A 27,121-nucleotide genomic window follows, 5' to 3' on the forward strand; every position below is an offset into this window, starting at 1 on the left:
AATTGACAAATGAGGTAATGGAAACACAAAGTAACATGTCTAAGGTCCTACAGCCAGCAAGTGGAAGAGACAGAGGCCACATTTTTAATTATTAACATTATTCCGCCCCATATATAGTTACTAAAAAGAAACAAGTAATATAAACATAGCAAATCAAAGCTAAAACAATAAAACTGGTATAATATCCCAGGTATGTAAAACATTTACACAACATGTTTAATTATAAAAACTGAAGATTTCACTGTAAGAGACATTTTCTCAGGAAAGAAAATTTCTTTGGACAAGTAAATTGAGAAAGCCCCTTCCAAATTAAAATAAGCAGCTTAGGTTTCCAAATATTAATAACTAAATAAAAAATAGGCAGAGACAACAGAACTTCCATAATCACACTCCTGTAAGTCACACAGTCCTATAAGAATAAAATTGACACTTCTACTCATCTTTGATATAGTATAGCCTTTCTTAGAAGAAGGACCAGGTGATGATTGAAAAAAACTTTCTCAATATTTTCCACCTCCACCTCCAAATGCTGTATTAAAAACTCTACTCTGAGATACCGTTTGATATTTCTGCTGCCCCTGAAAAAAACAAAGTATCTCCCACACACAAAATAGTCTCTACTACTGAAAAGATTTAAATATCAATTCTAAAAATGGTTGAAGTATTTCAAGCCCTTCCAAATACAAACTTTTTACTTAAAAAAAACAAAAGCTAACACTGAAAGGGTTCAGGTACATTTACTTTAATAACATAGCTTATCGATTTTCTAGATTTAGTCATATATATACACACACACACACACACACATATAACCCCCCCCCCCCCAAGACAGTCTCTCTCTGTCACCCAGGCTGGAGTGCAGTGGCACAATCTTGGCTCACTGCAACCTCCGCCTCCTGGGTTCAAGCAATTCTCATGCCTCAGCCTCTCAGATAGCTGGAATTATGACACTTGGCCCAGCTAATTTTTATATGTTTAATAGACACAGGATTTCACTATGTTGGCCAGGCTGGTCTCGAACTCATGACCTCAAGTGACCCACCTGCCTCAGCCTCCCAAAGTGCTGGGATTAAAGGCATGAGCCACCGTGTCTGGCCAATATATACTGTTTTTAACAATTAAAAAGAAAAACAGTAACATAAATGACAAAATAAATATAAAATATAAGTACATGTTATTCTAATCTTAAAATAAGTGCATAAAATCTGGAATACATGGTTGGTCTCTGTATATGTGGGCTCCACATCCATGGATAGAAAATACTAGAGGAAAAACTAGATAAAATAACAATACAACAATGAAGAATACAGGCTGGGCATGGTGACTCACGCTTGTAATCCCAGCACTTTGGGAGGCTGAGGCAGGCAGATCGCTTGAGCCCAGGAGTTCAAGATCAGACTAGGCAACATGATGAAACCCTGTCTCTACCAAAAATACAAAAATTAGCCTAGCATGGTGGCACACAATTGTAATCCCAGGTATTCAAGAGGCTGAGGTGGGAGGATCACCGGAGCCCAGGAAGCAGAGGTTGCAGTAAGCCAACACTGCACTACTGCACTCCAGCCTGGACGACAGAGCCAGACGCTGTCTCCCCACTGCCTCCAAAACAAAGTATATGGTGGGGGATGTACATAGGTTATATGCGAATACTATGCCATTTTATATAAGGGACTTGAGCGTCTCCAGATTTTGGAGATATGGGGTATCCCAAGGATACCAAGGGATGACTTTACAACAACCATAAAACAATGATTACAATACAGAATGTGATTCCATGAAATTCAACTTTTTAAGTTACACAGTTTTATAATGCTTGACTTTGATTGTAAAAGTTTTTATAATCTGACAATTTTTGACAATTAGCATCCCACAAAATAAAAATCAACTCAAATCTGTATAGCACTCTGAATGTGATAAACTGCTTTTATGCATAGAGGTTATGTTTAGATAACATGTTAAAATGTTTAGGCAAATGTTTAAGCACACAGATTAATGTTTTATACCTGTGGATGCAAATTATATAAGGCATCATATAAAAATTACAGGAAAACCCTTTTAAATTACTTAACTTCATTATAAATTTGTGTTCAGTATCTCTCAATGTCCCTATCATCCTAAACATAAATATAAAACCTTCTTTCATTGCCCCCAAACCCCGTTGTCCTAGCAAATTTCAGAGAAACTATATCTATCTATCTATCTATCTAACCATAAAGATAAACAAAGTTCTAAAAGACAAAAGGCTGGGGTGAAGGAGTTAGTGAGAAGTCTCCTTATATATTTCAGTTCTAATTTAAGTATTATTACTGATCACAGTTTCATAAGAGCACCAAGACCATTTCATAGCGCTTCCCATCATAACCCAAACTCAGAGTTAAAAGTTGGATTTTGAGAGTAAAGACTAACCTACCGCTTCAAGGAAAACGATGATGATAATAGAAGAAAACTGTAGTTGTAACATTTCTTTGAAAATAAAGCATCACTGGCTAATTTAACCAGTATCATGATTATATGCAAAAAAAAAAAAAAAAAAAGAAAAGGCTTTTGTTAAAATGGCATGTATTTCACGTAGACACACGTAACATCCCTCTTTTCTCCCCACATATTCTTCCTGTCCCCAGCAACCACTAAATTTGGAATTCTCAATTTTCAAAAAGAGGATACAGACAGCTCATGAAACAAACTAGACTTAGTGAGCTCCCTTCCACCACCACTCTAGTCATTGCTCTCCAACAAGCTCTTCCCAAGCTGCTTTTATCCTGTCTGCACAAAATCCCAAAAAGATTTCAACACTTTCTAGTCATATCCAGATATTTGTATTAACAATAAATGTCTTCAGAAATTAAAATCCAGCCACAGCAAAGCCAAAATCTTACTATCTCATTAATTCTTTTCACGCTACCTCTTCCAGTACTCTCCAGCTATTATTTTTAAGGCCCCTCCCGGTTCTGAAATAGCAGGAAGAGGGAGTCTGAGAGAAAAGGGGCACGATCTTAAGTGGCTGGCTGGACTGTAATCTGATGTGACAGTAATGTGTGATGGAGTCCTGTGGAGGTTGGAAGTCCAAATGCAGACTCTCACCTATAGTTAGTTCCTGATGCAGGAACTTCTCAGGCTTGTCTGCTTGGATCACTGTGACCCTTCAACCAAGTATGGCCTCTTGATCCTTTCAAGGTAAGCCAACTTCAACTATTATGTCTTACTAACGTCTACTTTGTGCATGGGGGTAATTCTTCCACCTTTGACCCATCAAACTCTGACAAAGTGCTGGCCCACTCCCATTGTGCCCTTTCTTCATTCTACCGATACAGGGGCAGCTCCAGCCTTTATCTCACTTTTTAGGCTTTTTCAGATAGAAGTCAAGTAAGTACCAGTCTATTTATCTCTCAAACCTCAGCAGACACATGTCAAACGGAGAAGTTCTCGTCAAGTCCTTCAAATTGGATTAACAAAAGGGAGAAATACCTTAACATATACTACTCTTGCCAAAAATCTTTTCACTATGGGGTACTTCTCCTGAACTCACGATCTTTATACAGCCTACAGGTGAGTAACAGGTTTTAACTGTAGCAATGCTTGACTCAGGGTGTCTTTTCTGCATGTTCTGCATGAACACTATAGCACCTCAATTTTGAATGCAGGTTACTGGCAATCTACTATTCTCAGATTTGGGGTAAATACCAGAACACTTCCTATTATAACATTCTGCTATAGTTCCAACTCCAGGTAAAATATAAGCAGGTCACAGCAGTCCAATGTTCTTATTAGAGGGGAAAAAACGGAAAAAAAAAAAAAAAAAAAAAAACTTGCTCAAAAGACAATGGAGAGCTATCAAACTAATGAGATCCAGATGAACTAAAACTGCAGCAAAGCAGCTTTCTAGGTGAACTGACAAATGCCTATCACTTCCTCCCCTGGAGTCACGTGTAGATTCTAGGTGCGGGCTAAAGGCTTGGTCTGAGAAAAGAAGCTCTGAGGAATAAAACAGTAGAACTTTTGACAGTCGCATGAGTATTCCCCCTCAAGACGCTTATCAGATCTTAAAGCTGAGGCTAAAGAGCTCATACTTTCAAAGTCACCTCATACTTCGAAAAAGTAGAAGTGAATCTCCGAGTGTTTCAGGGGTTAGGTGACAGTCTAACAAGCTTTCAATCAAAATCCCTGGAGAGCTCTGTTTGCAGGAAAGGTATAATCCAGTGGCAGACTAAACCAAATTAAAATGGCAGTCTAGCCCCACCCAGCTCAATCGCTAATTAGATTAAGGTGAGCTTCTCTCTATCTACCTGGTAAAGGTAGGAAAGGTCAAATACTCTGGGGAGAGCATTATTTGCAAGATCTTTATGAGTGAATTTTACATAATGTACAAAACATATGGCATACAATAAAAGTTGTATGACATGAAAATGCAGGAAAATTTGAGAAAGAATGGACAATAACAGAAGCAGACCAACAGATGATCCAGACATTAGAAGTGCCACACAGAAGACTTTAAAGTAACTATTATAAATATATTAAGGAAATAGACAAAATGGAGAATTTCTACAGATTTGGGATCTATAATATCAAAGGAACATACTATAACTGAAGGATATATTTGAAATTAAGAACTTACGTAGGCTTAACAGACTGAATACAGCACAAAAATAGGACCAGTAAACTCAAAAGTAGATCAATAGAAAATATCTAAATTGAAAAAGAGAAAAAGAAAAAAAAGGAAATGAAAACAACAGAACTGTAAGAGACGTTCTGATTTTAGCCCAAGTACAACAGAAGATTTAAAGCAAGATATCCTAAACTGCTGTTTTACTATTATCTCACCTCTCTCCATAGTCCATGTGTGGGTATTGTCTATCTCAGGCACTTTGGATAGTGATACATTTACTTATGTTGCCAGTGAGGACCACACAGGCCTGGAAGGACTCTACTACAAGACAGGAAGGGGAAGGAGTAAACAGTATGGTTTTTCCCCAGAATGTAGTCACATAAGAATGTCCTGGGTATGACATTTTGGGCTGGATGGTAAATACTTTAAAAAAAAAAAAAAAACAAGGCCTGGGTAGCCTAGAATGGTTCCAGGTAAGACTGGAAACAGCCGGGCGCGGTGGCTCACACCTGTAATCCCAGCACTTTGGGAGGCCGAGGTGGGCGGATCACGAGGTCAGGAGATCGAGACCATCCTGGCTAACACGGTGAAACTCCGTCTCTACTAAAAATACAAAAAATTAGCCAGGCATGGTGGCAGGCGCCTGTAGTCCCAGCTACTCAGGAGGCTGAGGCAGGAGAATGGCGTGAATCCAGGAGGCAGAGCTTGCAGTGAGCCGACATAACGCCACTGCACTCCAGCCTGGGTGACAGAGCGAGACTCCGTCTCAAAAAAAAAAAAAGGACTGGAAACAGACCAAGGATGTTGGGAAAACAGAAGATTACTGTAATTTTTTAAATGCCTATTTTAGCTAGGTTGACTCTTTCCTGAAGCTAATATGTTAAACTAACAGGACAAGAAAAGAGGGTATATTGTTCATTGCATCGGGTGTTACATGATAAAATTACAGAAATTGATTAATTTGGGTATAATTTCAGTAATTTTTATAAAGGGACAAAGGTCCTAGGGCAGGTAGGTATTTTCCCTGATAAGGTAAGTGATAAAAATGCCCCATGCAAGAATATACCATATACACAAGGGACTTTGAATACCAGGTCCTGGAGCAGGAGCCCCCTCAAAATACCTAACTGTAAATGTAGGCACCAGATAAGGTCCAGGGTTTAGCAAAGTGCCTTCCAAAGTGTGTTTCACGTGATACTTGACCTCATCACAAGTGCTTTCACATTTATAAACTGTATATGACAAACTGGATGCTAAGGCTGATAAAAGGTCCCTATTCCCCATAACCTCAAAGTTCTAATTCATATTTATAAAGTTTTATTGTTCTGACTTTATCAACAAATTTTATACATTTAATAAACTAAATTATACATCATGCAATGTTGCCTGGCAAAAACTTTTTCTAAGCAGAGACAATACATTTTAATGTCTACAATTTAATGTGAGTTCTCTTGAAAAACAAAAATAGAGAACGAAGACCTAGAATATCTGAATATTTCCAATAAATCATATTCCTAGCTATAATGTTTTATAGCTTATGAAGCTCATTTACATTATTTCAATGGACCCAAAAGTCATACTGTGAAAGTACTCAGATAGCACTACTGCCTTTCACAGCTGTGAACAGTAAAAAAAGTACAGTCATATTCCCTAGGATCTACATTCATCAATACTAAAGAAGCTGACACAAAAACAGGTTATCAAACTTGAAATTCAGAGTTCCCTCCACCATAGTGTTTCATACATATTACGATACAGACAGACACACGCACATGCCTATGTATGAATGAGAAGAAAGAATTATCCTATTATGAAAAAGCAGTCGCTTAAGAATGGAAGAATACTACAGTTTGGGTTCAAAAAGACTTCTCTTTAGCTATTCCTGGTTACCTAGAGAAGCAAAAGGGTATGAACATGAGGTTAGAAATAAAAGATGACAGTTTTTTTAATGACAACTGCTCTATTCGAAGACAGTCTGCATAAAGTTACTAATTGCTCTGATGTTTAAAAGTCTGTAAGAGGTGGCCGGGCATGGTGGCTCATGCCTGTAATCCCAGCACTTTGGGAGGCCGAGGCGGGCGGGTCACCTGAGGTCAGGAGTTCGAAACCAGCCTGACCAACGTGGAGAAACCCTGTCTCTACTAAAAAATACAAAATTAGACAGGCATGGTGGCGCATGCCTATAATCCCAGCTACTTGGGAGGCTGAGGCAGGAGAATCGCTTGAACCTGGGAGGCAGAAGTTGCAGTGAGCCGAGATCCCACCACTGCACTGCAGCCTGGGCAGTAAGAGCAAAACCCTGTCTCGTTTCTAAGAGGCAAAACAAAATCCAAATGTTAATGGCAGCATTAAGAAGAAACATCCTGGAAGGACACATGAGGCACTAGTAATACAACATTCACTACAGAGGAAAACTGGGTGACGAAAAAACAGGGGTGGGAGGGAGACTGATTTTTCCACCGTATAATCATGGTTGATTTTTCAGTTATGTACATGCTACTTTATGTTTTTAACTTTTTTTTTTTTTTTTTTTAAAGGGACAGACTCTCACTATGTTGCCTGGTATGGAGTGCAGTGGCTGTTCACAGATGTGATCACTGCACACTAGCCTGGAATTTCTGGGCTCAAGTGACCCTCCTGCCTCAACCTCCCAAGCAGCTGGGACTACAGGTGAATGCTACCACGTCTGGCTAGAAATATACTTTTTGAAGGCAAAAACAGTCATAAACATACAAATATCAGAATGCTAAAAAAAACAGAATTGCCTTTTAACAGAAAAAACTGACTTCAAAGAAAAAAGACAAGAATAGTCTTGTCATAAATAGACACGAATTAAATTGCCCAAAAGTCCTATTTAAACATTTAATTGTGCTGACTATAAAAGTGATATACTTTTATATATAAATACTAGAAAAAAAAATACAGGACTTTTCTGGGTCACCCATACTCATTACTAAAAATTTGGTCAATTAATCTCTAAAAGTTTCATAATTAAGTGTTAACATTTTTAGAAGTATGCTTTATCAAGCTAAGAAAACTCTTATTTCTAATTTGTTAATATGAATAGCAAATTTTATAGAAAGCCCTTTCTGGATCCATGATGATCATAAAGTGCTTCTTAAATATGATTATGTGGTATCTTATACTAATAGATTTCCTGTAGTTGAGTCATCCTTGAATGACAATAAACATTACCTAGACTTTTTTTTTTTTTTTTGAGACGGAATTTTGCTCATCGCCCAAGCTGCAGTGCAGTGGCTCAATCTGGGCTCACCGCAACCTGTGCCTCCTGGGTTCAAGCAATTCTCCTGCCTCAGCCTCCCGAGTAGCTGGGATTACAGGCACATGCCACCACACCCAGCTAGTTTTTGTATTTTCAGTAGAGACCGGGTTTCACTATGTTGGCCAGGCTAGTCTCAAACTCCTGACCTCAGGTGATCTGCCTGCCTCGGCCTCCCAAAGTGCTAGGATTACAGGCGTGAGCCACCATGCCTAGTTATGTTTTTGTGGTTTTGTTTTTAATAAACCACTGAATTCTAGTTTCTGATATTTTATTTATGCCTTTTGCATCTATGTTTATAAAGAGTGGCATAAACTTTTCTTTCGCTATTCTTGTTTAATTGTGGTATAAAATAAGCTTAAGTGTTCTTTATTAAAGAAACTAAAGGTTAGGACTGGGTTTTTTCTAATTCATATTAAAAACAATACAGATTCCAATGGACTGGTGGAAAAAAAGAAAAAATGATACTGAAACAAACATCAGGAATCTTTGACAATATTCTGATTATTTCCTTGGGATGAAAGATCAAAAATGTGATTACATGGTCAGAGTACCACCTTAGGAAAGTCCTTTTAATTTATGCTTATGAAAATAAATTTTGCATTCCTATACAATTATGTATAATCAATATTATAAAATAGCCATTTTAGACCCCATAGTCCTTACTTTTAACTTTACAGACCTCCATCCCCACTGCAATTTCAATTTTGCTTTACTGTGGATAATAATATATTGAAAGCTTTTTCCTTATGTCTGATTCTTTACCTAAATATCAATTGCCATTCTGATTTCACGACCAAGTTGTCTCCCATCCCTCGGACTCAAAAATGTTTGAGATGAAAAAGCTTCCTGAAATTTTTTATTATTTAGCTCACTGCAGCTTTTATTGAGGTTAAGCTCTACCTATAAATTACTCTGTGTCACCACAGAAAATGGTGGGAAGGGAGCGACAGTGACGTATCTATAACTACAGCTTTTAAACTGCCAGAGGCAACAAGAGTAATGAGATGAGGGGAGTGGGAGGGACACAAAGCCAGGACTATGTTTCTGCCCTAACTTTAACCCCACTCTAATATTAACGGGCTGAAAGTAGAGAGGAGGAACTGTTCAGTAAACATTTCAACAGAAAACATTTGCCATTTCTTAAAATTAAGCAATTTGTTTCCCGTTCTTCATCAGCTGAACTTAGTTGTATTTTTTGGCTTATAAAACCATAAAGGCACTTTACTAACATTTTACTTGAAATTCTGAGTAAACGTGCTTACAAATCCATTGTGTATCACATTTTGAATAATTCTGTTTAAGCTAAGGTTTGGATTTAGCCATAACAAATCTTTTCCATCCCACTTCCCATCTTTTACACTCTACATATAAATGAGTTCCCTGAATTCCAACTAAATTTCTTACATTTAAGAATATTTAGTTGTTAAGAAATGACTAATAACCTGACACAATTTAATTGTTCTACTACTAAAAACAAGCTTTATAAAATATATGGCACTAAGCTACAGTGTGTAAAAAGTTAAAATTTTTTTGATAGACCATGATCAATAATAACAAATCTCCATTTTTGCAACATCTAAAAAAACCACCAAATTAGGCAAATTTCTACGCTTCAAGGAAACTTCAATAGTGAAAAACAAGATAATGGACAATTATCACTTCAACTTCATTAATCAGGTGAGAGGGCAGAAAAAAATGTTTTTAATGATGAAGCAGCTCCAGAATATGAGCTCTCAGAGATCTCTATCTCCAAAAGAGGCTGTAAAAAGAATGGGAAATAAGGAAAAGAGCTATGACTAAGGTGACCTCCTCCACAGGTTAAATACCAGCAATGGCCAATTTTAGTACTGCTGTACCTCCCTAAAAGATTAGACTCTCTCAGGCTCTGCTCTGGATAACCTCACTGCAATGGCAACTTGAGCCTTGTTGAAGTTGTGCAAAAACATGGCTCTATCTCTGCTGTATCACACAGCTCCCTTCAATCAAGTGATACCAGTCTCCCGGCCTCCATTCTTGACAGCCTCAAGGAGTTTTCTCGCTGCAACCCACGTTGCACTTGAAATTAATCTGACTTCTGAGCCTTCAGACCCTACGGCACTTAAATGGCCCCAACCTCACCCGTCACCCTCAGGTTAAGTGTGAACACTGGCACAGCATGCAGTGACTCCTTACTACCTATACACACTATGGCCATTTGCCACCCCTTACTTTATACTCTAAGGATACCCAACTTGTTTGGAACGCTTCACCAATCCTCCCCCACCTCCCAATCTCCACACCACCGCACTACATGTGATGAAACAGGCTTCTCCTAATTCCTCCTTTACCCCGCTCAACTCAAAATCACCAGTATTCCTCCAGAAGGAAACTTTCCACAAGCCTCCTCTGGATATAGCCCCAAGCATACTTCTTTTATAACATCTACCAAGCCTCATGAAACCATCTTTTTCTAAGTTTATCTCCCTTACTAGGAAGTAAGTAGTTTAAAAGCAAACACTGTATCTTAACTCCAGTGAGGAACAGCACACCAGGCACATAGTAGGCATATGATAAATGGTTACCTAACTGAAATCCCAAGCACTACACAATGAAGAATGAAATATAGCTTGACTTCTCAGCCCATTCACCAGGAAGTCCTCAGTTCCACTTCTAAAACCCATGCCAAATCTGTTTACTTCGTGTGCTAGCACAGCCACCACGCCAGTCCAGCCTCTATCATCTTGCATTTAGATTCCTCACAGCCTCCTAATTTTCCTGCTTCCATCTACCCTACTACACACATACCACTCTCCCGCAGCCAGAAAAATCTTTGTAAAAATATGTAAGATCCTCTTTAAAATCCATCAGAATAAACTTACTTGCATCCTGTTATATTCAGACTAACATTCAAACTCTCACCACACTCTAGGATGCCCTGTATAAGCTTTGGGCAAGTCTTGTCCTCCATCTACACTGGGCTCCTTTTAAATATTCTAATACAAGAAGCTCACCTCAGTGTCTTCACTCTGGCTCTTCCCTCTGCCTAGAAGACTCTTCCCTCAGTTGGCTGCTGCTTCTCGAAGCTCCACGCAAGCATCACAATCCGACCCAAAGCAGCTTTTTAATTCTTCATTCTATCATATCACTGCATTTGGTTGTCTTCTTTGCACTCATTACCATATCAAATTATAATTAATTTGTTTACTTGTTTATTGTGTATTTCTATCCCTTAGGAAGGCAGGAGTTTTGTGTTTTGTTAATCACTGTTATCCCCATATGTCTAGAAACAGTGCCTTCTACATAGCAAACACTCAATAAGCATTTGTAAAACAAATCAACAAACCAAAAAAGCAACCTTTAAGATATACATAAAACAAGTAAGGGAAAGAAATGGATGGTCTACCAAACAAGGCAAGAAACATTCTACTGTTAGTATCTGCAACTAGACAGGCTGCACTGGTGTTATTGGGATCTGTTATCTATAAGCATCAAAAGTGTACTTCTCAAAGTTCAAAGTCAAGTAGAATGGTTTCACATGCTATATGCTAGCCCACGGTATGACACTGCAAACTATCATTTTAGAGAATTCTTACATTTAACAATCTCCCCAAAATCTGTAATGTACACAAGTAGTAAAACACACTTTAAAACACCTGTCACTTTATTAAAAAACAATACTTATGACAGTGGTACTTATCTGTAAATGATTAAATTTATCCTCAGAAAACTTCAGACTTTTAAAGTAACAGGTCCTCCTAACCTAAGAGGCAGGTCTTTAAGACAGGTTCTGACTAATGCCTACAACAATTAAGAAGCCACCTAACACACTATTCTTTCTTGGAAGCAATGCTGCAACGCAAAGAAAAACCATATAAAATTCATTAAAAAGTGAGCAGCCTCTTTTCACCCCGATGAAAGTTTTGACTAAAGGAGGAGAAAACTGTAGGTTGCTACTATGTTAGTGATAGAAAAAGCTTCAATTCTTTATTCAAGTATCATTCAATCACGGAAATGAGGATAACATACAAATGTAGGCAATGAAGATAATAAATCTAAGTATCTTATTTAGCTTGATTAAACCTCACTATTCAAGAAAATAATTTATAAAACAAGTCAGCTAGCAAAAACAATTTATACAAGGTTAAAAACAGTCATATTTCAATCATCACTTTTTACAGGCAACTTGAAAGGAACACAAATTCAGTAACTTTCCTTCAGATTCCTTGACATAATTTGATCAAACCTGGGATCTAACAAAACTTACCTTGGTATGGTAACACATTTAGTATTACAGTTTTGAGTGGTGATGGCTTTCTCAAGCTCATCTAATCGTCCTGTTTTCTTTAGCTTCTTCACCAGACTTTTCACTGCTTTCTCACACCACTTTTCTTCCTGCCCATTCTGCTCTCCTCCGCCTGCTCCTCCAGACCCACCAGCTGACTTCTTCCATCCCAGCAGTCTCTTCACAACTGGCGGCGTGAATGGCAAGATGGACGACATGTTCTTACCAAAGGCAGCAAGCCACGCTAGGAAAACAGCCTCTTGTATCGAACCTAGCAGAAATATTGAAAGGATGATGTAGAGACTACCTTGAACATCAAGTAATAATTTCAACTTATCATAGAAAGCAAACTGCAAAGCAAGATAGAAATTCAAATTATGACTTTCCCAATAGACTTCTCCACCCATGAAAATGTTATCTTTATGAATTTAAATGAATGATGGAAACAAACCCTTCTAAAAACAAGAATGTCGTAAGGACTCCTCTTGTGGGAAAATACAGTAATTTTGCAAGTAAAATCAGATACTTTTAATGATTTTTCACCACCAATACTATTTTAAACTCTTAGTAGTGTCAATTAAAATATTTTCACAAAAGGTTTTCTTACTTTTTAGAACTTCACTCTAATCTCAAAAGACTATACAAAAATACATTGAAAATTTGTAAGCCCACTCTCCCCCAGGTTTTAAACTTTCATAACTAATAGGAGGCAAAATCTACAGTTACACAAAAGAAGGGAAAATGCGTCAAGTGTGAAGTAATCAAGAATAAAGAAATAAACATGGCAAACAGAGTCGGTGGAGAAAAGCTGTAGTCCGGTTTCACCTGCTCTTTAGAGAATTTTTTTTAACACATGATTTTTCATTTTCATCTAAATAACAATTTGCATAGTGAGTAAAGTCAGATAGTTTCTCTTCCCAATTTAAGGAATTGTACCTTGTCTTTTCTCTTCCATAGGAATCATTTTTATTAAGCTGTTTTGTCTATTCAGCGTCATTTTACAAATATAAACATGTATACATACAACTAACCACATTCCCACCTTATTGCTGTACAAAAGTAGCATAATATTCCTTATTTTGTATATCTTGAAATTATTTTTTTATTTTTATTTTTTTGCTTAATTCCCTGTAGGTCATTCCTTATCAGTTCACACAGAATTTAGAAAGCACTGTCCCCTCAATTTTCTAGACTCCACTACTGATACTGGTTAAGTCCCACATAACTTTTATTCCTGATCCTTTAATTGGGGTTTAAAAATTGTTTCGCTCCAGAAGCTCTTAATATCTTAGCTCTTACGCTTTTCTTTCCTTTGCCTTCAATTTTAGTGAGATATAGGAAAAAGGAAAATGAATGTGTTCAATTTGCCATATTTAATAAAGTTCCCAAAAGGCATCCTTTTTAGAAAGTAAAGAGGTCTGTAGTCTTTACATCACACACCCCAAATACTAAAATTGTAGTTTTCAAAGTGTATCTTTAAGAAAACAATGATGCTTACATTTTCATTAGTTTGTTCCTTAATTATCATAATGATCAGACAATAGTTTTTAAACGTAGAGGAGGAAGTACAAGTTAAAATAATAATAAGGCATAATTTCATGCCCAATCTAGCTGGCAAAAATTGAATTAATTAAAATACCTACTGCTGGAGAAGATGTGAAGAAATTGTTATCATTCCACATTGCTGGTGAAAAGGTCAAATGTGACAGCTTTATTCTAAGTAATCTGGCAATGTGCCACATGTTACAACTAGTAACTGGATTATACGTGTATAAACAAAAATCTAGGATATTAATATGGGTTGCAGATATACCAATATGCAGAAAAGGGGGTGAAACGATGAAAAAGGCTGAAAGATATGGCCATTGTGTATGTTTTTGTGTATGTGTGTACAAAAAACTGGATGAAACATTTTTAAAGGAAAAAAACAGTTTTTAAGCACACTTTGCACATATTCTTAACGTTAAAGAAGATCCTAACACAAGATGCAAATTTATTTCCCATCAAACATGGCTAATTTTCATAGATTATATGCTAAGATTCATTTCCAATGTACACAAACTGCATTCCTGCTCTAACCTCTCCATAATTCCATTATTTTGGTTTGCACCACATGGAAGAATAATTTTTTTTTAAAATATTCCCTCTTCTCAGGATGGTCAATGACTAGTGAAGAAGACTGCCATGATTAAAATACACATGATAATTAAGAGAAACTGCAAGGGGGATTACAGGTACACAAAGAAACACCACCTGATTTTGCCTTAGGTGTCAGGAAAGATTTTCCTGAGGAAATATTTGCACTTCCCTGGCAGCTTGCCATTTATTCATTCCTCTTTGCATTCAACATTTTTTTTTTTTTTTTTGCCTGTTTATTGTGCCTGTATTTACCTGTTTATTCTCAAATCCAGTCTGTGTTATTCATCTGCAAACTACACTGTTGAGCTGGGACGGGTAGGACAAAAGAAATCCTTTGTAGCAAGGTATTGGCAGTGGGGAATGGAGAAGGGGTAAGTTTTTAAGGGCAGAGAGATCAACCAGCAGAGAATTGCAATACACAAAAGGAAAGAATAGATATTAGGGACATAGAAGGAACAGAGTTGATTAAGAAAAAGTTACAAATTACAGGTTCTTGCTTGAAAAACCAGTTGAATGAAAATACAATTCGCCAAAATACGAAGTATTTGGGGAACATAAGTGTTGTGTTAGTCAAACTAAATTTGCTGTGACTATGAAATTCCAGAAGGAGGTGCCCGATAAGCAGCTAGAAACAAAGGTTTGGGGCTTAGCAGAGAGATCAAACTGTCACGTGGTAATGAAACGCAATGCTGGTATATGGGAGAGCTCACAAAGCGCCAAGTTCAGTGAAAAAAAAATTCTAAGAAATACATATAAAGGAGTTATCAAATGTGGAAAAAAAGTGGATGATTAGGGAGAAAGGTGTCATGAATACAAAGGACAATTTATAGCAACACAACATGGTAACACAACTTTTAAGTGCCAACACTAGGATTTATATCAAGCAGCATGATGCCAGAGAACAAGTACTTAATTGTGTCAATGTATTGTGTTGCACATAACAATCTGAAGCTAATCTGGAGACCTAAAAAGAGCCATTAAAGGCTGAGCTCTTTATACAATCAACAGAGCTATCTGTGCCTGACAAATTAGTCCATTAGATAGGATTAGAGTGACACATTTAGCTCCAACTCCTTTCTCAATCTACAAATCATTTAACTAGTCTTTCAGTCACCACCTTCTACCTTCTTTGATGCAAACAGCTTTCTAAAATGCATACTGCATGTCACCCTACTACTAAAAATCCTTCAATATTTGCAAAAAGTAACAGTAAAATGACTTAATATCCTTTAAGAACCCATAAACAGTGTAATGCTTCAGAGAACAGATTCTGAAGCCAATTGGCCAGGTTCAAATCCCAAGGATGCCACTTACTAGCTGCATGGCAACCTCTATACACCCCAGTTTTCTCAGCTGTAAAATAAGGATAACAGTACCTATCTTAAAGCCAATATAACAACCTCTATAAAAATGTAATATGAGCTACATATGTACTTTAAGTTCTCTAATGACATTTTAAAAAGGGAAAGAAAATAGGCAACATTTTAATGATGTATTTAACCCAATATATCCAAAATGCCATCATTTCAACCTGCAATCAATATAAAAAAAATTTTCATACTAAGTCTACAAAATCTGTTGAGTACTTCACACTTACAGGACAACTCAACTAGGACTAGCCACATGTCAAGTACTCAATAGCTACACAAAGGTGCTGCCTACCCATATTGAATGGTCCAGCCCTAACTACTCAAAATTTCTGCCTACTCTGCCTATCCCATATTCTCCATAAACTGTTCATAAATGCCTCTATTTAACGGCTGTAGGATTCGTAGTGATGTGACATTTTTCAATTCCTATTATGTAAATTTATGTTCTCTCTCTCCCTCCCCATCCTCCTTTTATCAGTTTTGCTAAGTGGTCAATTACATTAATCTTTTCAAAGAACCAACTTTTTCTTAGCTTTGTCAATTTTCTCTATGTAAGATTACTTTCTATTCACTAATTTCTGCTCTTGTCTTCATTATTTCTTTACTTCTACTGTCTTTAGGTTTGATTTCCTATTCCTTTTCTACCTCCTTAAAAAAGCTTTCTTTTCCAATGCATAGACTTAAGGCTATAAATTTCATCTTAGCATTTCAGCAGCAGCATTCTAGATCATTGTAGTTCACCTTCATTTTCAATCAGTTTAAAATATTTTCTAATAGCCATCATAAATTCTTCTTTTAAGTCATATGTTATTCAAAAGCATAGTGTTTTATTTCTAGGCAGCTAGGAATTTTCTAGTTATTTTTATTTACTATAATACAAACAACATATTCAATTATTAAAATCAATGATATTTGCTGAGGCTTTGTTCATGGCCCTAGCTTATGGTCAATTCTAGTATAATTTCCATGTGCAAGGGAAAAGATGGTTAATACCACCATTAATAGTTTCAATGTTCTGTGTATGACAATTAAATCAAGCCTGCTAATTGTGATGTATGTATGTCCTATATATGTGCATCCATTGTGATGGCATATTTGTCTGTTTCTTTTAGTTCAAAATAAAATTTTTGGTTTATAGATGTTTGGGCTATTTTACTGGGTACGCATAAAGGATTGTGGTAACTCTGGTGGATCAATCCCCTTACACTATAAAATGTAGTTCTCTTTTTCTACTACTGTTTAATAAAGTCTCCTTTGCCTGATTGGTATAGCCACACTTATTTCCTTCAGTTAGCATTTGGATGGTATACCTTTTCGCATCATTTTCTCTCAATCTTTCTAGGTACTTATATTTAGGTAATTATTATTTGTCCAGTCTGATGATTTTTGCCATTTACTTGAAATATTTAGCCCATTTCCATGTAACATAACTACTAATTTAGTTGCCTGCTTGTTTTATATTTTCTTTCTTGTCTTCTTCTGAATTTATCACATATTCTATATCCAATTTTTTTCTGTATTCATTTGTTACACATTCTTTTCTTTTAGTGGTTACCCTAGATATTTTCTTATTCATCCTTCACTTAACACAATTTTCATACATATACTTCTACTACTTCCTCTATAATGCCAGAATCATAGAACACTGCTGAGTAGCAGTTTTGCTATGAAGGAGACTACCTCTGGTTTGTCCCTGTTCCTAGGATGAGACTCTGCAGAGCCTTCATTTCAAAAGCTAGCAGATCGTTATCTTCTAGGTACCTAGATACTATAAGAATTGCTTTGTTTTTAAGAGACTTCTGGTTTAGCTCTCTAGCCTAAGCAGCTTCAGAATTTGGCAAATGTCTACGGGGGAAGAAACTGGGTGTGTTGAAAATCATCAGTGTGTATTCACCACTTCCTCAAACGCTTTCAACTCTCACCTATTGTTCTCAAGTCGCTTCCCCTAGAGAATCTTTATCTCAACACCATAGGACTAGAAAATATCCCAATCTCCTTTTCTGAGATTTTGGTTTATCTCTTCCGCCCAGCTGAACTACAGAATTTAGGAATATACTGAGGGGGTTCTCTGTGTTTAAAGGCCCCTCATATTTCCAATCTGCCACTCAGGCTGCAGCCCAAAGGCCTCCTCTACTCTGTACCCAGGAAAAACAATGATCAGCTGCAGACCTCTCAGCTCACTTGTGAAAGGTATTCCCCCAGGGTGCAAAATTTTGCTTTCTTTAATCATTTTTACACCCATTGTTCTCTATCGCTAAATATATAAATTTTGTAAATTACCTGGCTTTTCTAGTTGTTTTATTAAGAGTCTTGGACTACCAAGAACTACTGCATCCTATCCCCCACGACGTTCTAATTCCATTTGAGTAGTAAGTCTTCCACAACTATAAATCTATGAGTTGAAATAATTTGTTGATGACTTTAATTTCAAAATAAGACACAAGATCACTTACCACTTGAGGACAGAGATGGAGAGTTAAGATTTGAGAACAGGAAAAAATAGAGAAACCTAGCCCTGAGAAAATCAACCATTATGAAACAACAGAAAACATGTCAGTTATATATTATCAGACTATATATTTAAAAAGTATTCCATAGAAGGAATTCCACTTCTGATTAGGACGTAGAAAGTTACAACAGAGCATCACTTTCATTCTAATAATCAAAACTAGCCAGATAAGCTACAAAATCATGGTCTCTCTGAACCAGAGTTGAGGATACAAAGCAGCCTAAGAAGAACTAAATTCCAAGTGTTGAGCCTTGAGAGAAGAGAGGCTGCATGGATGGTCTCTTTCCTGGTGGAGTGGCTAGTGAGGAATAATCCTGCCATAAATGAAAGTAAGAAGAAACCAGCCTACATGCACACCGACATGACATATTAAATTGCAAGGATCCCACAGAGCAAGTGTGCATCCATCCCAACCACTCATCCCCATAGGTTTCCACTAAGTACTTGCAAAAAGTATGTCAAAGCTTGGGGAACAGGACTGGAAAGCTGAGGGAGATCCCCTAAGGAGCTTAAGATCTCCCATAAATGCAAAAAATCTACCCTCATCAATGGGGGATGGGGGGAGGGACAGGCAAGAAAGGTGAGAAAAAGATGATCCCAAGAGACTCTAGACATTGAGCTGCCAAGGGCTGCAGTAGGACAGGAAAGATGAGAAAACTTTCACCCAGATACTCAGGACATTGACCTACCAAGGCTGAAATGAGTAGCGAACTTGAAGACAGGGTAGGATTGCTAAAAGAAACCTCTGGAAGGTATTAATAGCAGAAAGACCTCTCACTGGGCACAAAAGCTTGGAGGCAGGACTAGAGAAAGAGGGGGTGGGGGGAAAGAAAATAAGAATGACCAAGGAATTGACAGCTGAGCTATAGAGAAATTTCTCATGGTTCAGAAAGCTGATGGCTCAGCTATAAACCAAAAAGAGATCCAAAATCACACTTGGACAAAACAAGAAATGATGGACCATTTTCTAAAAGTAAATATTATTTACTTCAATCTCCATTGTTTTTATACAAATGTTCAGCATTCAATCAAAAATTACAAGATACAGGGAGTAGCAAACAGTCAAAACATGAATAAAATCAGATAACTATAATAAAAATGCTAAAGAAACTGATGGAAGAGATAGCAACATGAATAATGAAAAAACTTCATCACAGATATCAAAGTTACAAAAGAGGATCACAGGAAAACGTTAGAAATGAAAAATATAGTATTAGAAATTAAGGATATCATTAGATGGGCTTAACAGAAATGAGCAGTAAACTTGAAGACAGGCCAAATTAAAGTATACAAATTGAAACACAAAGAGGGAAAAAACAGTGTGGGGGGGGGAAAACTCAGAATATCCAAAACCAAATGTCAGTTGGGTTTAATTGGGGTGCCAGAGAAAGATGAAAGACAATGGGGAACAAAAAAATGTATGAAGAGATAATGGCCACAAACTTTTCAAGAGATGACAGATACTAATCCACATATGGAAAGAAAACACATTCATGGTCAACCTGCTGAATATTGAAGATAAAAGTAAGGATGAAAGGCCGAGCTAGGATAACAGTTAAAATCCCTGGGAGTCCTCGATAGAAAGAGAATCTGCACTCATTCACAAGCTCTTTTCCAAGGGCCTCAACTGAGTGCTCTTGAAAAAAGGCAGAAAACGGAAGAGAGCTCCTTCCTCCCATTTGGTGGCATCTCGTATGAAGCAAATGCCTTCAACTATGACGGGAGAGGCAGGAAAGTCTACCAAACCCAAGGGCAAGCAAAGATCCCCTGCCTCAAAGGGAAGGGTAGAGCAAAAGACATGTGCTGTTGAGTTGGGGGATTTGTGGAGCAAAACTTACTTGCCCATCCTCCACACACAAACATGCCTTTCACTCTGTAACAATAACCACCATATTCTACTGCCATGGGAAGGGAGGAAACACTGCTACCACCAGTCCCAGACAAAGGCACACAGATGCTGAGGAATGAGAAGCAACAGCTGTCTGATATTGAAAAAGGGACAACAAGCCAGCTTGGGCCCAAGATCCTGTACTAATACACAGCAAAGGTCTGTTACTACTAGATGCAAAAATCCTTAACAAAATATTAGCAAATCACATCCAGCAACATAATAGAAAAGGTCATCATCACTAAGTAGGATTTATCCCAAGGAGCAAAACTGGTTTAACATTCAAAAATCAAGCACCTCATTTATAGTATAAAGGAGAAAACGCACCTATGATTCTCTCAAATGAGCAAGAAAAAAGGTATCTGAAAATGTTAATTCAACACTCATCTATAATTTAAAACTCCCAGCAACACTAGAAAAGAATGTTCTTCAATCTGAAAAGGACATCTATGAAAAACCTAGAGCTAGCATATGTCATAAAGAAACATTAAATCTCTCCCTTACAACTGGGAATAAGACAAAGATGTCCACGGTTACCCTTTCTATTCAGTAATGCATTGGATATTCTAGACAGGACAACTATGCAACAAAGAAAAGATAGACTGGAAAGAAATAAATAAAACTGACTTTATATTCTACAGTGATATGACTGTCTCCATGGAAAAGTGCATGGAATCTACAAGTAATCTACTTACTGGAACTAGTAAGTAAATTTAGCAAGGTTTCAAGATAAAGGGTCAAGATTTCGAAAATGAAATTTCAAGAAATACGCTTGAAACAACAGATATTTTCTAGATATCTAAAGAAAGATACTCAAGATCTCAACACTAAGAATTACAAAATATTGCTAAGAAAAATGAAAAACACTGAACAAAGAGAGATCATGTTCATAGACTGGAAGACTCATATTGCTTAAATGTCCATTCTTTCCAATTTGATATATGGATTCAATGTAATCCCTACCAAAATTCCAGCAGAGTTAAGCAATTCATATGATATAAAATTCATATGGAAACAAAAAAAAAAACTAGAATAACCAAACCATTCTTGAAAAAGAAAACTGGAGGCCTTACACCACCTTATTTCAAGGCTTACTAAAAAGACTTAGTAATCAAGAGTATAGAGTAGGCATAAGAAAAAAAGATCAGTGGAACAGAACAAGTCTAGAAATAGACCCACACATATACAGTCAACTCATTTTCCAGTAAGGCCCAAGGTCAATCTAGTTTTCAACAACTTTTCAACAACATGGAAAATAACAAGCCTCAACCACAAGTGCATACCATCTTCAATGGGAAAGCAGAATCTTAAGCTCTTAGAGGAAAACACAGAATACATTCATGACCCTAAAACATAAAAAGCATTAACCACAAGAGAAATACAGTTGAGCCACGCATGGTGGCTCACACCTGTAATCCCAGCACTTTGGGAGGCCAAAATAGGAGGACTGCTTGAGCTCAAGTGTTCAAGACCAGCCTGGACAGCATGGCAAGACCCCATCTCTACTAAAAAACAAAAAATACAAAAAAAATAGCTGGGCGTGGTGCCTCCTGTGCTCCCAGTTACTCAGGAGGCTGAGGTGGGAGGATCATTTGAGCACAGGGGTGCGGAGGCTGCAGTGAGCCAAGATCACTCCATTGCACTCCAGGCTGAGTGGCAGAACAAGACCATGTCTCAAAAAGAAAAAAAAAGAAATAGAAAAAGAAAAAAAAAATACAGGCTGAGCATCACAAATCCGAAAACTGAAATCTAAAATGCTCCAAAATCTGAAACTTCTTGAGTACCAACATGACACCCCCAAAAAAACGGTCATTGTACTATACAGCTATAATGCAAATATTCTAAAAATTGGAAAACACCTGAACCACTTCGGGTCCCAAGCATTTTGGATAAGGGATACTCAAATCTGTGTATGTAACATAAACCATCAAAATTTAAAAATCACACAAAAAGGTAAGCTCAGCTTTTTTGTTAAACAGGAAAAGAATAATAGACATGTCATAAAAGACACAGGAGCACATGAAGAGGTATTTAGTATCACCAATCATCAGGAAAACGCAAACTAAAACCATAATGCAATACCATTTCACACCATCTAGAATGGTTTAAAATTTTTCTGACACTACTAAATGTTGATGAAGATGTGGAGTGTATTAGTATACTACTGCTGCTGCAACAAATAATCGCAATCACAGCACAAATTTAGCAAAATCAGTTTCAATGAACTACAGTCACAGTGTTGGCAAGACTGATTCCTCCTGGAGTGTCTGAGGGGAAGTTCGTCCTTGCCTTTTTCAGCTTCTAGTGGTTACCTGTAGTCTTTAGCTTGTGCTCCCTTCCCTTAGCTTGTGCTCCCTCCCCCACCTTCAGAGCACATCATTCCAATCTCTGCTTCCATCGTCACACTGCCTTCTCTTCTGTATTCAAATCTCCCTCTACGGCCTTCTAGTAAGAGCTCTTGGCATTACATTTAAAGCCCACCCAGATAATCCAGGATAATCTCTCCATCTCAAGATCCTTAATTTAATCACATCTGTAAAGTCTCTCTTGCCATATAAAACAACATTCACAGGTTCTTGGGATTAGAACCTGAATATCTTTGGAGACCATGATTCAGTCTACCACATCAAGCAACTAGAACATTCATAAACTGCCGAAATGAAAGTATAAAATGGTATATAGCACAATTGGAAAACTGGCAAGTTCCAAAAAGTTAAACTTAGATCTACCCTGTATCACACATTCAGGAAAAATAAATACGTATGTCCACAAAAAGAAACCTGTATAAGAATGTTCATAGTAGCCATGTTAATAATCGCCAAAAACTAAAAACAGCCAAAATATCAAAAGAAAACAAAAAATTATAGTGTGCTCATAAAAAGGAATACTGCTCAGGAACAAATATGAATGAGCTTATACACTCCACAACACGGATCAGTCTCAAAAACATGCTGGGCAAAAGACAAAGAAATATAGACTGATTTCATTCATGGCTTCCCACAACAGGCAAAACTAATCTAATGACAAGTCAAGATGACCATCTCAGAGGCACTGAGGAAGAGAAGTGGAAATGTTTGGACAGAAGCACAAAGTACCTTTCTAGGGTGACAAAAGTGTTCTCTATCTTTGTTTTATTCCCTCGCTCCTGTAAATCCACTGTTGAATTCCTGAATGTTTTCTATCTTGAGAGGTAATCACACATGAGTACAAGTTACCAAAACTCACAGAACTGGCCGAGCCCAGTGGCTCACACCTATAATCCCAGCACTTTGGGAGGCTGAGGCGGACAGATTGCTTGATTTCTGGAGTTCAAGACCAGTCTGGGCAACATGGCGAAACCCTGTCTCTACAAAAAATACAGAAAAAAAGTTAGCCATGTGCATGTCTATACTCCTAGCTACTTGAAAGGATCACTAGAGCCCAGGAGGCAGAGGCTGCAGTGAGCCGAGATCGTGCCACTGCACTCCAGCACCCTGGGCGACAGAGTGAGACTCTATCTCAAAAACACTCACAGAACTGAACATTTGAAGTCTGTGCATTTTAGCAATGTAAATTACAATTCAAAAAAATTTAAAAGGTGCCTGGACAAACACATTAAGAAGTTCCTAAATTAAGTTAAATAGACTTCTTTACTGAAGAACTTCTCAAAAGCTTCAACATGCCAATGCACATTACAAATTTCAGAAGGGAGGAGGTTGCAAGTGACCAAAGATGTAAGCTTAGAAGTTGCCGTCCACAACATGCAGATAGCCTCTGCAAGTACATGTAGGCAAATGTTCGTGGATGGAGGGTGGAAGGGGTATTGTTTTGAGGACAAAAATTGAGAGCCCAAATGACAGCCATCACAAACATACATGAGGCACTGACAAAATGGTTGTTGTAACAGAGCTATACAATTGACCCTTGGACAACATGGGTTTAAACTGTATAGGTCCATTTATACACAGATTTTATTCAAGAAACATTGCAAAATGTCTTGGAGATTTGAGACAATCTGAAAAAAACTCATAAACCAGGTAGCCTAGAAACACTGAAAAAAACTAAGAAAAAGGTATGTTATAAAGCATAAAAGATATGTAGATACTACTCTATCATTTACCATCATGAAATACAAAAATCTACTATAAAAAGTTAAAATTTATCAAAACTTACACAAACACAGACCATACATGGAGCCATTTACAGTTGAGAAATGTAAACATTCAGATGAAGTATTAAATCATTAACTACATAAAATTAACGGTAGTACATACTGTACTACTGTAATAATTTCATCGCCACCTCCTGTTGCTAACACGGTGAGCGGAAGTGTTGCGAGTATCCACTGTGTGAGGCTAATCATCTCTGCATGAGCAGTTCTTCTCTCCAGTAAATTATCACAGTAAAAAGTGATCTCTCACATTTCTCATGTAATTTTCACCATGTGTAGTGCAATACCATAAGCCTTGACTAATACCATGAGATCCATACGATGTGCCACTAGTGATGCTGACAGTGCTCCCAAGAAGCAGAGAAAAATCATGACATTACAAGAAAAACTCCAATTGCTTGGTATGTACCACAGACTGAGGTCTGCAGCTGCAGTTGCCCGCCATTTCAAGATAAATGAATCCAGTGTTAAGAACTACTGTTAAAAAAAAAAAAAGAAAATTTGTGAAGCTGCCACTGCAGCTAGGCCAACAGGTGTGAAGATCTTGCACCTTTTGTGAAACAACTTTTGATCTCATATTGAAAATGCAGGTTTTATGTAGGTACAGGATTGCTATAAAGAAAGGCGTACCTATAGACTATTACATGGTTTGAGAAAAAGCGGAGTCATTATATGACAACTTAAAGCAAAATTAAGGTGAAGGATCAAAAGCTGGAAAATTTAATGAAATCAAAAGATGGTTGAGAATTTAGAAACAGGCTGGCTTAAAAAATGTCAAGATAACAGGAAAGGAGCTTCTGTCAACCAAAGTAGATGAGTTAGTTCCTAGGCACCATTAAGAAAATCATTGAGGAGAAAGGGTATCTGCCTGAACAGGTTTTTAATGCAGATGCAAGTGCTGTATTCTAGGGGAAAAAACTGCCACAAAGGACATTTTTTAGCAAAAAGAGAAACAAGCACCAGATCTGAGGTAGGAAAGGACAGGCTAACTCTACTGTTTTGTGCAAATATATCCAGGTTTATGATCAGGACTGCCCTTCTCTATAAAGCTGCTGACCTCCAATCCTTGAAGGGAAAAGATAAACACCGGCTGCCACAACAAAAAGGCCAGGGCAACCAGAACGCTTTTCTCTGGATTCGTTCCATCAATGCTTTGTCCCTGAAGTCAAGGACCCTGCCAGTAAAAGACTGCCTTTTAAAGTTCTTTTGACATTGGACAATGTCGCTGGTAACCCACAATCCCATGATTCCAACACCAAATATGTCAAAGTGATCTACTTGTCCCTGAACACATTAATAACATCTAAATCAGGGAGTCATAAGGACCTTTAAGGCTCATTACACACAGTACTCCATGGAAAAGACTGTCAATGTTACAAAAAAGAACTCTGATAGAGTGTCATCAAAGTATGGAAGGATTACGCCATGGAAGATGCCATTGCTGTTATAGAAAAAAACCATGAAAGCCATCAAGTCCAAAATGATACATTCCTACTAGAGAAAACAGTATCCAGACGTGCCCGACTTCACAGCATTTACACCAGAGCCTATCGAGGAAATCATAAGAGATTGTGGATATGGGGGAAAAAAAAAGTGGGGAGTGAAGGGCTTCAAGAGATGAATCTTTTTAGAGAAATTCAAGGGCTAACAGACTCCACACATCAGAGGAATTAACAGAAGACGACATAACAGAGATCAGTGCTTCTAAACTAGCTCCAGATGATGAGGAAGAAGATGCAGAAGAAGCAGTGCCAGAAAACAAATTGACATAGGACAATCTAGCTATATATATATAGGGTTCTAGTTATTGAAGGCTGCTTTTGACTTCTTTTATAACACAGATCCTTCTATTACATGGGCACTGAAACTAAAGCAAAAGGTGTAAGGAGGACTGGTACCACACAGAAACATTTTCGGAGAAATGAAAATGCAAAAAGTCAGGCAAAAATTGCTTATTTTCATAAAGTTACACTGAATGTGCCTGACTCCCAGTCTGCCTCTTCTACCTGTGAGACAGCATGACCAACCACTCCTCAGCCTACTCAGAGTGAAGACAATGAGGATGAAGACCTTCATGATGATCCACTTCCACTTAGTGAATAGTATATGTATTTTCTCTTCCTTATGATTTTCTTAGTAGGTTTCTTTTCTCTAGCTTAAAGAATACAGTTTATCATGCATGTGACATGCAAAATATGGGTTAATCAACTGTTTATGTATTGGTAAGGCTTCCAGTCAACAGTAGGTCGTAAGTTTTAGGAGAGTCAAAAGTTATACACAGATTCTTCACTGTGCAGGACAGCACCCCAACCACCCCACTGTTCAAGGGTCAACTGTATATTTACTAAAAAAGAAACATTAAGTAAAAGCTCAAAAAAGAACTTTAAATTATCAAAAGAATGTTCTCAAAAAAGGTCCTCAAACTGAAGATATTCAGCCCTTGGTATAATTTGCTAGAAAATAATGGCCATAACTGCCAGGCGTGGTGGCTCACGCCTGTAATCCCAGCACTTTGAGAGGCAGAGGCGGTTGGATCACGAGGTCAGGCATTCGAGAACTAGCCTGACCAACATGGTGAAACCCCATGTCTACTAAAAATACAAAAATTAGCTGGGCGTGGTGGCGAGTGCCTGTAGTCCCAACTACTCGTGAGGCTGAGGCAGGAGAATCGCTTGAACCTGGGAGGCAGAGGTTGCAGTGAGCCAAAACCACGCCACTGCACTCTAGCCTGGGCAACAGAGCGAGACTCCATCTGGAAAAAAAAAAAAAAAAAGAAAAGAAAATAATGGCCATAACCTAATATAATCATACTCACGCCCCTCGAAACAGAAAAAAAATCAATGCGTCCTCAAGCTCAATTCAGGAGACTGGCCCCAAGGCCTCCCTCCAGGAAGAGGCAACACAGCATGCCAAATTTC

The 27,121-nt window shown here is 37.6% G+C and overlaps 1 protein-coding gene across 12 annotated transcripts in view; it reads right to left on the minus strand.

Moving 5' to 3' along the window:
• The window catches only part of SMAD2 (SMAD family member 2), an 89,780-nt gene that overhangs the window by 42,962 nt on the left and 19,697 nt on the right, over nucleotides 1-27,121 (minus strand). For all 12 annotated transcript variants that reach the window (XM_063597276.1, XM_063597275.1, XM_055102648.2 and 9 more), the window contains one exon: nucleotides 12,130-12,418. In XM_063597276.1, coding sequence (XP_063453346.1) covers nucleotides 12,130-12,147 — 18 coding nt within the window. In that variant the 5' untranslated portion in view covers nucleotides 12,148-12,418. The remainder of the gene's footprint in view (nucleotides 1-12,129; nucleotides 12,419-27,121) is intronic.

Source organism: Pan paniscus, chromosome 17 (assembly GCF_029289425.2).
Source record: "Pan paniscus chromosome 17, NHGRI_mPanPan1-v2.0_pri, whole genome shotgun sequence".
NCBI classification, from domain to species: domain Eukaryota; kingdom Metazoa; phylum Chordata; class Mammalia; order Primates; family Hominidae; genus Pan; species Pan paniscus.